At 36.3% G+C, this 14273-nt stretch overlaps 1 protein-coding gene across 3 annotated transcripts in view; it reads right to left on the bottom strand.

Moving 5' to 3' along the window:
* Positions 1-9452: 9452 nt before the first annotated feature.
* The window catches only part of XIAP (X-linked inhibitor of apoptosis), a 41369-nt gene continuing 36548 nt past the window's right edge, over positions 9453-14273 (bottom strand). For all 3 annotated transcript variants that reach the window (XM_061137088.1, XM_061137086.1, XM_061137087.1), the window contains one exon: positions 9453-14258. In XM_061137088.1, the coding sequence (XP_060993071.1) occupies positions 14065-14258 (194 nt within the window). In that variant the 3' untranslated portion in view covers positions 9453-14064. The remainder of the gene's footprint in view (positions 14259-14273) is intronic.

Raw genomic sequence — 14273 nt, 5'->3', positions numbered from 1 at the left:
TCCATCAACCTTGGATAGAAAAACAAAACAGCAATAAATATATTACATACAATCATAAAGTTTTAGTATCTGAACAGTCTTCAACCATCTCAGATCCTGTAGCTTTGGTTGCACCACTTTGATGAAACCTGCTCCAATTATTGGGTCACACCCTCATTTGTCCTTCTTTGTTCCTGTAATAATGTTAGTCTAGCAATCTAGCTCTGTATCACTCTATATTTACACTCTTTTGTTCCTTTGATTTGTTTTGAGTTAAACAACACGTGGTTACCAATGGTTCCTGCATTATGTTTGCAATGGGGGAATACCTTGTGAATGACAAATGTAAATCTCTTTCTGCTACCAAGACTATAAACTCCAGTAGGACCCAGACTGGATCTTATTTTCTTCTGTCACTTTCTCCTAGAATTTATGTACACTGCAAGCAATTAATACACCTTTCATTAAAAAAGGTGGCTTAATTTGAATATATATTTCAAACAAAAAGAAACTTGTGTGAACCTTGTATATACCACCCTGCCCCAGCAAAGGCTTAAAAAGATTCCCTGGTGAATGAATAGCCTTTCCCTAATCCCCCAACAGACTTCACAAAACTTGCTTTAGAAAATAACTTACTGGTTTCCTGCTTCAGAAATTCAAAACCCATTAGACCATCTTAAATTTCTCTAATTTGTAAGGGGTAAGTTCACTTCAGTTCAGTTGCTCAGTCGTGTCCAACTCTTTGCGACCCCGTGGACTGCAGCACGCCAGGCTTCCCTGTCCATCGCCAACTGCTGGAGCTTACTCAAACTCATGTCCATCGAGTTGGTGGTGCTGTCCAACCATCTCATCCTCTGTTGTCCCCTTCTCCTCCTGCCTTCAATCTTCCCCAGCATCAGGGTCTTTTCAAATGAGTCAGTTCTGCGCATCGGGTGGCCAAAGTATTGGAGCTTCAGCTTCAGCATCAGTCCTTCCGATGGATATTCAGGACTGATTTCCTTTAGGATGGACTGGCTGGATCTCCTTGCAGTCCAAGGGACTCACAAGAGTCTTCTCCAACGCCACAGTTCAAAAGCATCAATTATTCGGCACTCAGCTTTCTTTATGGTCCAACTCTCACATTCATACATGACTACTGGAAAAACCATAACTTTGAATAGACAGACCTTTGTTGGCAAAGTAATGTCTCTGCTTTTCAATATGCTGTCTAGGTTGGTCATAACTTTTCTTTCAAGGAGCAAGCATCTTTTAATTTCATGGCTGCAGTCACCATCTGCAGTAATTTTGAGCCCCCCAAAATAAAGTCTGTCACTGTTTTCTTTGTTTCCCCATCTATTTGCCATGAAATGATGGGACCGGATGTCATGATCTTAGTTTTCTGGATGTTGAGTTTTAAGCCAACTTTTTCACTCTCCTTGTTCACTTTCATCAAGAGGCTCTTTAGTTCTTCTTCACTTTCTGCCATAAGGGTGGTGTCATCTGCATATCTGAGGTTATTGATATTTCTCCTGGCAATTTGATTCCAGCTTGTGCTTCACCCAGCCCAGCGTTTCTCATGATGTACTCTGCATCGAAGTTAAATAAGCAGGGTGACAATATACAGCCTTGACGTACTCCTTTCCTGATTTGGAACCAGTCTGTTGTTCCATGTCCAGTGCTAACTGTTGCTTCTTGACCTGCATACAGATTTCTCAGGAGGCAGGTAAAGGTGGTCTGGTGTTCCCATCTCTTGAAGAATTTTCCACTGTTTGTTGTGATCCACACAGTCAAAGGCTTTGGCATAGTCAATAAAGCAGAAGTAGATGTTTTTCTGGAACTCTCTTGCTTTATCGATGATCCAGTGGATGTTGGCAATTTGATCTCTGGTTCCTCTGCCTTTTCTAAATCCAGCTTGAACATCTGGAAGTTCACAGTTCACGTACTGTTGAAGCCTAGCTTGGAGAATTTTGATCATTACTTTGCTAGAATGTGAGATGAGTGCAATTGTGCGGTACTCTGAACATTCTTGTAAAGGGTAAGAGAAACCAAATTTACCCTAGATGTGTACCCAAGGAGACTTAGTGCACATAAGATGACCTTGAGGAGTCCCAGTAAATGCCTTTAGACCTTTCATTCAAAACCTCCATTTTTTAGCCTTCTGACATGTCAGATTTTCTTGATTCTGAGCTCTGCACATGCTTCTTTCCAAGGCAGAAATCCCTTTCACCACCCACTTGACAAAGGGTCCCCTCTTCCAGAAAACTGCCCCCATCATCCTACCCAAAGAGTTTGAATTAGATACAGTTCCTATTGCCCTTCTTCATCCAGCCTGGCATTTCACATAATGTACTCTGCATATAAGTTAAATAAGCAAGGTGACAATATACAGCCTTGATATACTCCTTGTGCTAAATGAAGCACAAGCTGGAATAAAGATTGCCGGGAGAAGTATCAATAACCTCAGATATGCAGATGACACCACCCTTATGGCAGAAAGCAAAGAGGAAGAGCCTCTTGATGAAAGTGAAAGAGGAGAGTGAAAAAGTTGGCTTAAAACTCAACATTCAAAAACAAAGATCATGGCATCCAGTCCCATCACCTCAAGGCAGATAGATGGGGAAACAGTGGAAACAGTGACAGACTTTATTTTGGGGGGCTCCAAAATCACAGCAGATGGTGACTGCAGCCATGAAATTAAAAGACACTTGCTCCTTGGAAGGAAAGCTATGACAAACCTAGACAGAATATTAACAAGCGGAGACTTTAGTTTGCTGATAAAGGTCCATCTAATCAAAGCTATGGTTTTTCCAGTAGTCAAGTATGGATGTGAGAGCTGACCATGAAGAACGCTGAGTGCTGAAGAATGGATCCTTTTTTGAACTGTGGTGTTGGAGAAGACTCTTTGAGAGTCCCTTGGACTGCAAGGAGATCAAACCAGTCAATCCTAAAGTCTTGAATATTTATTGGAAGGACTAATGCTGAAGCTGAAACTCCAATACTTTGGCCACCTGATGCAAAGAACTGACTCATCGGAAAAGACTCTGATGCTGGGAAAGATTGAAGGCAGGAGGAGAAGAGGACGACAGAGGATGAGATGGTTGGATCTCATCACTGACTTGATGGACGTGAATTTGAGCAAGCTCTGGGAGTTGGTGATGGACAGGGAAGCCTGGCATGCTGCAGTTCATGGGGTCACAAAGAGTTGGACACAACTGAGTGACTGAACTGACTGCCCTTCAGTGATAGAATGGATTCCCTAGCATCTAGTACAGAGTCTGGCACATAGTAGGTGTTTTTAAAATGTATTTATTTTTGGCTGTGCTGGGTCTTCATTGCTTTTACATGGACTTTCTCTATTTGTGGTGAGTGTGGGCTACTCTTCGTTGAGGTGTGCAGGCTTTTCATCGTAGTGGCTTTTGTTGCCAAGCACCTGCTTTCATGCACGGACTGCAGTAGTTGAGGCACACAGGCTCAGTATTTGCAGCTCACAGACTCTAGAGCTGGGCTCAGTAGTTATGGCACACGGGCTTAGTTGCTCCGTGGCATGTGGGATCATCTTCGCCCATGGATCAAACCAATGTTCCCTGCGTTGGCAGGCGGATTCTTATCCAGTGTGCCACCAGGGAAGTCCCATAGTAAGGTTTAATGTTGGTGCATTAAAAAAAATGAAATCTGTAGAAAATCAGTACTGGTTCCAAATTGCATTATCTTTGTCAATGCACAGCTTTCACATGAGTAGGCTTTCCCACACTGCTCATTTATAAACTTGTTCATTCATTCCGTCACTCATACATCTATGTACTGAAGAAATTAACTCTGCTTATTAATGGACCAGACAGCATGCTAGTCATTGGGAACATAGTGATTAGGGAGACACAATTCCTGAACTCCAAGTTGGCCTTGGTAACATAGTGAAAAGTTCTCTTTCTAAACAGCCGAAACATAGTTACCAATTTTGTGTTTTAGAATTATTTTAATTTTTAAATTCTAGTTGAGTAGACATGCTAAGGACCACATATACCTATTTATTACTTCTATTGGGCTTTGTGGTTTGGTATCATATGGCCAGCCAGGTCTTGCTGTACAAAAAAAAAAAGAGAGAGAGAGCCTGGATTTGGATATTTACACTCAATGTTCAGACAGTAAGGCAGCCAATTTAGCTAATTCATGTCAAAAATTAACCAGAAACATTTTCACTGCCTATAAGCACAGCTCGACTGGTGATTCACCATATGATTCAGGTGAGTCATGTAACCTCTATGTCTGGGGTTCTTCAGATGTAAAATTATAGAGATGTTCTGAATATAATGAATGAGAGACACAATGGCATAGTGCAACAGTACCAGACCAATTATTTCATCCTCCCTGAATTTATCTGTTTTATATAGTTTTATTTTCATATGTTACAAAGCAGAGCTGACCTGATTGCCCAGGTAAATCCATTTAAGGGCCACTTGAATGGCAGGGTTTATGAACACAATTTCTACAACTGTACATAGCAACAATTTATCCAATTATCTCTGCACCATTACCGATACACTTCTGATTTAAACACAGGAGTAACCATGTAGAGAGTGGAAAGTAAACAGATAATACATGTAAAAAAATTTAAGGGCCATGGAAATGGCCAAGAAACTGTATAAATGAATTTTATCACTATACATCCTTAATTAATCAGATACTATTTCACAACTGTTTCATTTTTGTGTGAAACTAATCCATAATTGGGCTTTCTAGGTGGCTTAGTGGTAAAGAACTGACCTGCCAATACAGGAGACTTGGGTTTGATCCCTGGGTCAGGAAGATCCCCTGGAGAAGGAAATGATAACCCACTCCAATACTCTTGCCTGGGAAATCCCATGCACACAGCCTGGTGGGTTACAGTCCATGGGGTCACAAAAGAGTCAGACACGACTGAGTGACTAAACAACAACAACCCATAATTAGTCCAATAAACTCTAATTAGAGGAATGATTCCTTGAGCTTATATAGTTTATACTTTTTGAAGCTCTTTCATGTACATTTACTCATATAATCCTTGCAACAATCCTTTGAGGTAGGCAGAGTAGGGATTCTTATTCCCATGTGTTAATATTTTTGTTACATTTCATTCTGTACAAATGACCAAATATTGATTTATAACTCATCCTAAGTATAGGTCTTTTTACTTAATTCTTATAGCTCACATAAGAATATAATGTATCTGAAATATTTACAGTAGAAGACCAACAAAGCCATAAGTACAGTAGAGTACATTCTTTTTAGTAGTCAAATAATAAACAAAAATCTAGTTGAAAGAAGAACAAGTTTTTTTCAGGTAAGTTCTCTTAATGATTAATACAGACCTTTGTTAAATTTCTGCTAGGAAATCCCTACAAAATGTTAATTTAATGAAAAATAAAATATTTTCAGCAAGTTTTTCTCTACTTCAGATTAATTTTATGGGAGAGATTTGGGGTCTTTGTTTTTAAGTTTCTCTGAAACATCAGTAATTGTTCATGAACCTACTCATGTGTTTTCTTTTCCTCAGTCCAATAGTCAGTAATCTGGCAGAAGGAGAGCCTAACCACTGCCAAATAAAATTCCAATATTTAATGAGAAAATACATTCTTGATGCCTTAGCCAAAAATGCAAAGCCCCTTATTTAAGCTAATGGAATTAAAAAGAAGTCTCTAGTACCTAGTAACGGAATAAGGTTAAAGAAACATAATGAACAGACTTAAAAAAAAAACCTCTCAATATAAAAGTTTTTGTAACAAATGACATTTATAATTTTGTATGTAAAAAATGTTTTGGGAATATAAATTAGAAACAAGAATCAGATTTTGAAGCAAGATCATTGTTTAAATACTATTTGTTGTTGTTTGGTCACTTAAGTCTTGTCCGATTCTTTTGTGATCCCATGGACTATAACCCACCAGGCTCCTCTGTCCATGGATTTCCCTGGCAAGAATATTGGAGTGGATTGCCATTTTCTTCTCTGGGGGATCTTTTCAACCCAGGGATTAAACCAACGTCTCTTGCATTGGCAGCTGGATTCTTTACCGCTGAACCACCAGGGAAGCCCTTAGATATTATTACTTCAATTAGTTATACCCTAGTTGTTTTTTGAATATTTAAATTCTTCTGGGAAGATAAAAGGGGGAAATAAAGTTTGGTTTATCTTGGGTTCTTATTCCTTATTTGTTTTGAACCAGTATTCTTCTAATATTTATTCATAAACCTAAAGTTAAGCATTATTGTTAACAAGCAGAGGCCCATGCAAAAGGTTTCTTATGCTATAGTCATTAGTTATGGTGCATATAGGGTCTTGGAAATATAAAATTAAACAGAATAAGATTGGGGGGAAAAAATCTAAATAGACCAAATCCTATACAAAGCTAAATGGCTAGGTTATGGACGTATTTGTCATAAGCAAATTAGTAGTTTGTAGGAAAAGAAAACTAAGTCTGACTTTCATCTAGCCTTACCTACCTTAAGATTTTTATTTTGGTTGTGGTTAGAGGCCAATATTGACCTTAGTGTGGATTTATGCAACTCTGAAAACCTTTAGAGACCTAAGGCCACCACAAGAATTTTCTTCAGTTCTTTTGTGCCACAGTTACTTTAAAATCTTCAGACCTGAAAAAGAATTCAGAACTGCTAGTTATTATGAGTTAGCAAGGCTGACCACTTCCAACTCTATCAGTTGTAGGTTAACTGCTTACATTTCACTGAAGATTTGGCTCTTTCTAGAAGTGCAGGTCTGTTCTGTACAACCTCAACGGATTGCTGTCACACTAGTGCTTATAAGTGAGACTTGAAATACTTAACCCTTTCACTGCTTGATTGGAGGATAGTTTAACGTGATCAATGTGTCCCTATTCTATTCTGAACTTGGCAGTGTAAGGGCTGAAGAATGATTTTCATTATCAAATTCAAAAGAGTACTATATGCAAGGAAATTTTGTTGAAAAGTCGAATCAGAAGGGACTTTCATGATGTTACATCTTATGTCTTCACATTTTGGTAGCAGGAGAAAATACAGGACTGGATCCACAAAGAGTTAGGAGAAAAAAGGTGATGATTACAGTCATCTGCACAGAACAGTTTGATTTACAGTTTTCAGCCATTTAACTATTTCTGGATTTGGACCCCATACCACATCCCAGTCATTTTCAAACTGTAGCCTCATCAGAACCACCTAGAGGGTTTTTTAAAACACTGATTGCTGGGTTACACCCCAGAGTTTCAGATTCACTAGGTTCAGGCTGGAGCCGATTAATTCACTTTTTTTTCCTTTTTTTGGCCACACCACGCAGCATGTGGGATCTTATTTACCCAACCAAGGATTGAATCCACACGTCCTGCATTGGAAGTGCAGAGTCTTAACTGCCAGGGAAGTCCCAATAATTTGTATTTCTAGCAAGTTCCTAGGTGATGCAGATGCTGCTGGTCCCCAGACCACATTTTGAGAATCACTAGGTATCCATACACCACAGTTAGCTTACCTTTATTGTAATTATAATTTTAAAATGCTTAAATAGAAGTATAGCTGACTTACAATATTAGTTTCAAGTTACAACACCATGATTCAATATTTTTATAGATTATACCCCATTTAGTTATTAAAAAGCAATGGCTATATTTCCCTGTGCTGTATAATATTCCTTGCTGCTTATTTATTTTATACACACTGGTTTGTATCTCTTAATCCCATACCCCTGTCTTGCCCCTTACACCTTCCCTCTCCCCTAGTTTGTTCTCTATATCTCTTAGTCTGTTTCTGTTGTTATATACATTCATTTTATTTTTTAGATTCTACATGTGAGTGATATCATCCAGTGTTTTTCTTTCTCGACTTATGTCACTAAGTATAATACTCTCTAGGTCCATCTACATTGTTGCACACTAGCCTACCAACTTCTAATAAGTATCACATTTACTCTATAATCTATAAGCAAACTACAAATGAAATAGTGAGAACATCATTAAAAAAATTTCTTTTTTTTTTGTTTGGTCATGCTACGTGGCTTGCAGAATCTTAGCTCCCCAACCAGAGACTGCACCCTGGCCATAATGAAAGTACGGAGTCTTAACCATAGGACCACCATGGAACTCCCAGAAGTATTTTTTAAATTATATCAGTTTTGAGCATGTTTATTTACCTTAATCTTCAAATAGGGGAGACAGGGGAATAAAGTTGATCTTAATTCTTGTTTAGATGTCCATTAAAATTTAGCACTAATAGTGTTAAACTTTTTGTGAAAACTTCACAAATTTAAACTTCACAATTTAAAAAGTGTTCTAATCCTGTATAGGTATATAACAAGATAATTATAGGAGAAATAACATAATGTCTAGGATTTACTTTAAAATATATCAACAATAAATAAATTTTAAAAATAAAGGGAGGGAGAGTCCTAGGTGAAACAAGACTGGCAAAATATTATTTGTTGAAGCTGAATGATGATTAGGAAGTTCATTATATTTTCATTTCTACTTTTATGTAAGTTTGAAAATTTTTGTAAGAGAAAGCTTTGAAAATTCACATCTTCATCAATATTCATTGAAAGTATAGCTGACATGTAAGAAATGTGGACTACATTTACAACAGTCTTATGGTATCTCAGATAACAGTGGTAACAGTCAGGAATTTGATAATCAGTCACTATACAGATGGGGCTTCCCTGGTGACTCAGTGGTAAAGAACCCACCTGCCAATGCAGGAGACATGGGTTCGATCCCTGGGTTGGGAAGATCCCATGGAGAAGGAAATGGCAACCCACTGCAGTATTCTCGCCTGGGAAATCCCATGGACAGAAGCCTGGTGGGCTACAGTCCATAGAGTTTGTAAGAAAGAGTCAGACACAGCTTAGTAAAACTAAATAATACAGACTAGGCCTGAAATACAACTCTCAATTTAGGAACCTCCATTGTGGGTAGGAAGGGGTAGGGGAAATAGCACTTGAAATGCCCTTTTCTAAATTTCCCTCTCCCTTTGAGAAGCCTTTATTCCCTCACTTTTTTCCTAATTAGTTTTTTATTGAAGGATAATTACAATTCCCTTGCTTTTTTTTTAATTCCCTTGCTTTTTATCCTACCAGATTTGCTTGCAGTTTCTGAAACTCTGGGCAGCTGCTTCTGTAGACTCACAAAAATTCTTCTCTGCTGCCTGCCTCAAAGGGGTAGTGGCTTTTTAGGTCTCTTGCTTCTTCAAGCCTTGTTAAGGTGACTATAGTATCTCTTGAGTCAACCAGGCCAATCTTTGTGGAGAGGGAGTTTCATATTTTTACACAAAACTAAAAATAAACTTTTCATGTACTTATAGAATTCTATAAACTAATGTGAAAGCAGATGTCTTTTTTTTATATCACATGACTTGATGTGTACCTTAATGTCTGGCCCCATAATGGCATAGGATATATTTGGGAGGTTACATTTTAGTATTAATATTTTTAAGAGGGCTATTTTATTTTTTTTGAGGACGTGAAACAAATACAAAGTAATAAGATATCATCTTAAAGAATAGTGCTTTATTGGATAAGTTTTTATTCACAGAAAAATAAGCTTTAATCTATGATGACTGCCAGATTATACAGTATAAAGCAATTTTCTTAGTTTTCCATACTGATGGAAAGGTTTCTACTAAATGAAAACAGCCATAAAATTATATCCACAAATATAGTACTCTATCTCACACATTTCACGTGATTATTCACAACAGTATTACAATGACATAAGAATCAGTCACTCTGTCAGGTTAGATATAAAGTATAAAGGTAATGCAAAATCTTCTAACAAAAATTACATTAATGCCTTTGCTACATCAAATAAAAAGTGCAAATTTGTTGCTAAGCATAGACAGAATGACAAAATATACTTACATAGTAATTTTAAATGATACACAAACACAATGATACACAATTAATGATACACAAGAAGAATGTAGTAAATGAAAAAAAATCTATACGCATTTCTACAAACTTTAGACTTCAAAATAGAATCTTACCACCAAAACATTAATGCAGTATTGTACAATTTGAAACCATATGTATTTAAGATTGTCCTACTGTATTAGTTATAAAGTGTCATTTAATATGTAGTGAATGTTATGGTATAGAACAAAGAATAGTTGAAAAAATTTGAGACCTCCCTAGAGAAGTAGCTTGAAGTTTTTCACCGTCAAAATATGTCCCGGTCTGGGCTATCACTAATTAGCTATGTAGCTTTGAACAAATCATTTCACCTTTGAGCCTCAGATGGTTCATCTTTGTATGGCAAAAACCACTACAATATTGTAAAGTAATTAGCCTCCAACTAATATAAATAAATGCCAAAAAAAGAAGAGAAGAGAAAAAAAAGGGGGGGATGAATTAGATACTCTCTAAGGTCACTTCTAGCTGACATCCTATGATTCTGTTATGCTGCAAGTGAAATGCACACTGTGCTAAGTGAAACTGAAACTGATTATAAAAGTGGGACTAAGCCAATTGTTTCTATTAGAAAAGCTCAACTAAATTTGGTAATATTTTTTCAAGTTTTTAAAAAAGGAATTTAAATATTTTTAAGGATTTGACCTACTTGTGTACTGTAATTTGCATCTTAACTATGACAAACAATGAGAAAGATGAATTAAGAGTCAGTGAAAGAGTTATTATCTAAGTTTTAGCCCTAATTTCCAGAGTCAAGGCAAATCCATGGAAGGTAAAAAAGTGTCAGGAAGGGAATTAACATTTATAACAAGTATTTTACACATACGGTCTCCTTCAACCCTTATAATTTTGTAAGACAGGTACTATTTGCAATTCACAGATGAAGAAATGGTTACCTCTTTTCCTCTTTTCTAAACCAGATGTGGCTAAAAACCATATCTGTCAAATATTCCATCCCATTTTCTTCTTTCTCTAATGGAAACAATATACAACCTATCCTATTTCTCCAATCCCTCCACCCCTTTCCCCCATATTCAACCAACTGGGTAATCAGGAAATAAAACAATGATTTCAGTCTAAAGGGTACAATATGTGGAACTAATGCTGTGGTGGTAGTCTCCATTCAAAATACCAATTTTATCCACTAAAATGAAAACCAGGAAGAAAACTACCAACATTTAAGTGATAAAACAACAAAAGATTGTAATACACAGGGCCAAATCACATCACATACATTCACTACACCCACCCTACTCCATCTTAGCCCCTAACCCAAGGGAAAATAAACGAAAATCTAGGAGGAAAGGTAATACAAAGCCATTACTTAATAAACTGGAATTTATAAACACTAAACTCATTTCTCAAAAATTAAGACAAGGCTTTTGATCAACACACCAGATTATTATGAATAAAGACAACTATTTATTATAAAACTTGACTTCACATGACTAAAATGTAGTAAAATAGGCGGTGCCTTTGAAATCTTAGAGTGAACTTTATACAGAAAAGGAAGTCTACATGGAGATACTGAGAACTATTTGGGGAAGGGGGAGGCTGAGATTTGGATCTGGCTGTATTTTTTTTTTTCTGGCTGTATTTTTGACCTTGCAAGTGATCATTCTTTGTACAAAGAGATGGGAAGGATCCAGTCCTTTTCATAGTGCAAACACAGGCAAACATTGGTAAGTCTTTAAAAATTTGATTAGAAGTTGGAGCGCTGAGTGATTTAAGAACCTGAAGCAACAGCATTTCTAAACAATTCTTAAAATAAACTTGTTAGCCACATCAGCTTCATGCATTAAATTTCACAGCTCATGGGGAGAAAAAAGGTCTTGCTTAAGTCTAAACATACAAGTTTTAAGAGTTTTAAAGAACTGAGACTCCCAGAACTGGAAAACCTTATGTTAAAACAATTCAGTCCCTGGACAACAACTAGATTGAACCAACTACCTGACTTGGAGCTGACGTGTCCTGGAAAACACATTTTTAAACCTTTAACACTTTTCTCCCCTTGTAATTTGTTTAAATTTAAAGCTTAGATTATACATATAAAGTTTAACTTTTAATGAATATATAACTAAATCTAAGTGGAAGAAAGTCCAAAAGTAAAGAACTGAGGATTTACATAGTAAAACAAAAACAGGACGGTCATTATTTGACTTTAAAAATTCTCATTTAAATTTGTAATGCTTTAAATGAATATCAAAGTAGTAATTAACAGAGGTTAAGAGAACGTAACAATACTCTTTCTCTTAGAAAATACAAAAAAATATAACTACTGACAGTTTTACTCTCAAACTTTTCTCTACAGTAAAATGCCTCACTCACCTCTACAACAGGTTGTTGTGAGGATCTTTGCCTGGGTGTTCTATGAGGCGTTTTTATTTTATTTTATTTTTTTTTCCAAATTTTCAAACAAGTTTTATTCCCATACAATTCAGACTTTTTTTTTTTAATGTACACAGGGAACATGATTCTTCTTAATGCAAACAATAATTTACGCCCTGTCTTGACTACACTGAGGTGTAACATCACTGCTGTTGGAGCTGGCCGAGGCGGGCCCTTGGGCAGGAGGCGCAGGCAGTCACCTCGGAGCCTATGAGGCGTTTTTAAACTTTTATCTTTTTAACCTATATTGATTCTTACTCAAGCTTTATTTTCTCTTTAATAGTAAAAAAAAACTATTCTTCTTTTCTTGTCAGTATTTTATAGTTTCCAAGAAGTTTTTAAGGATCTTGGGAGAACATTCCAGAAGTATCTGCTACTATTACTAGACAAGAAAACAAAAAACTTAGGTGAAGACTTGACATTTTATCCTATATACATCTTAAGCATCCTAACGGTAAAAATTCACATGAAACTTTAAGATACAAGATATGAGAATCTCAACATGGAAAGCTGTTACTATAACTACGAGCAGTGTACAAACATGCTTCTACTTTTACCTACATAAGCTGACAGATGTTTAAAATACTGGGTTAACAAAGATCTTTTAGTAAAGTGACTTAGGCAGGCTTAAACTAGCAAGGATTAAAGATGAATCCTTACTAATTAATTGGAAGATCTGAGACATATTTTATATTTCATTTTACAAAATCAGGAATATTTATTTTGAAACAAGAGAAGACATGGTCTACCTGTCAGAAAACTACCACTCAGAAATATTTTTCATCCACAAAGCAGGAAAAACATATAAACATTTAAATTTCACATTGGCACCAAAAAGGTTAACTGCCCTGCCTTCTTGGATTAGGAAAACTAAAGCTGAGCAGTAAGTAGTTTTGCAGGCGTTTGAACATGCCTAAGCCTTTAAATCAGTAAAATACTTTCTAAAAATTTTGATTACAAAAGTAATAATACTTATAAAAAATTCAAACAGAACAAAATGAAAAAAGTAGAAAGTGAAAGGCCCTTATAAAGCCCCTCTGGGACCCATCCCCCCACCCCCTTTCAAGAGAAACCACATTTAACAGTTTGGTGCCTATCTTTCCAATCTTCTGTTCTATACGTATATAAAATACACACACCTTCACTTGGCTCATTCTACACATAGTGTTTTGCCACTTGATATACCTCTGATGTCTTTTTATGTCAGTACATGTAGGCTAAATGGTATTCAATCATTAAATACCCTTTTAACAATGGCAAAATCATTAAAAAAAATCATCCACCCAAGTACATGCATATAATTTAAAAGAAAATAGACAAAATCCTAAAACACAAACATCTAAAAATCATCTCCATCTTTCCACCAGTGTGGAACAGTTCATTCCTTTTTCACACAAAACAAATTATGTGATTGGGGAGATTAACTCTAATCTCCACATTCATACAGAATGCTCTATTTGTTAAGCCTATCCAAAATGAATGAAAAATTCAATTGATTAATTCACTTACATTTAGAAAACTAAGTGTACTATAAAACACACATTGTGATCAGTTACAATATGATGCTTCTTAGTCTAGGGTTTCAATTAAATAACAGTGGGAAAAAAATAGAACAGCTAATACAGTTAACATCCTGAAAAATCCAGAAATTCAAATTTTAGACTGCCAACTATAACATCGCAGTTTACATTTTCTTCCTACTTTGCAGCAAATGCTAATGGAATTCAATGCTGATTTCTTCAAGTTGGTTCACATCACACATTCAATCAGGGTAATAAGAACATAAGACGCCTACTGTAGTTAGATTATGACATGAAAATTTTTTGCTTGAAAGTAATGACTGTGTAGCACATGGGACACTTGTCAAGTGCTTCAGCACACTGTTTACAAGTGACCAGATGTCCACAAGGAATAAAGACGACAGCAATATTTCTATCCATACAGATTTTGCAAACCTTCTCCTCTTGCAGGAGCCTTAGCTGCTCTTCAGTACTAATGTCTGCACAAAGAGAAA

This window comes from Dama dama, chromosome X, assembly GCF_033118175.1.
Source record: "Dama dama isolate Ldn47 chromosome X, ASM3311817v1, whole genome shotgun sequence".
Lineage (NCBI taxonomy): Eukaryota > Metazoa > Chordata > Mammalia > Artiodactyla > Cervidae > Dama > Dama dama.
This window is presented reverse-complemented; position numbering and strand designations above follow the sequence as displayed.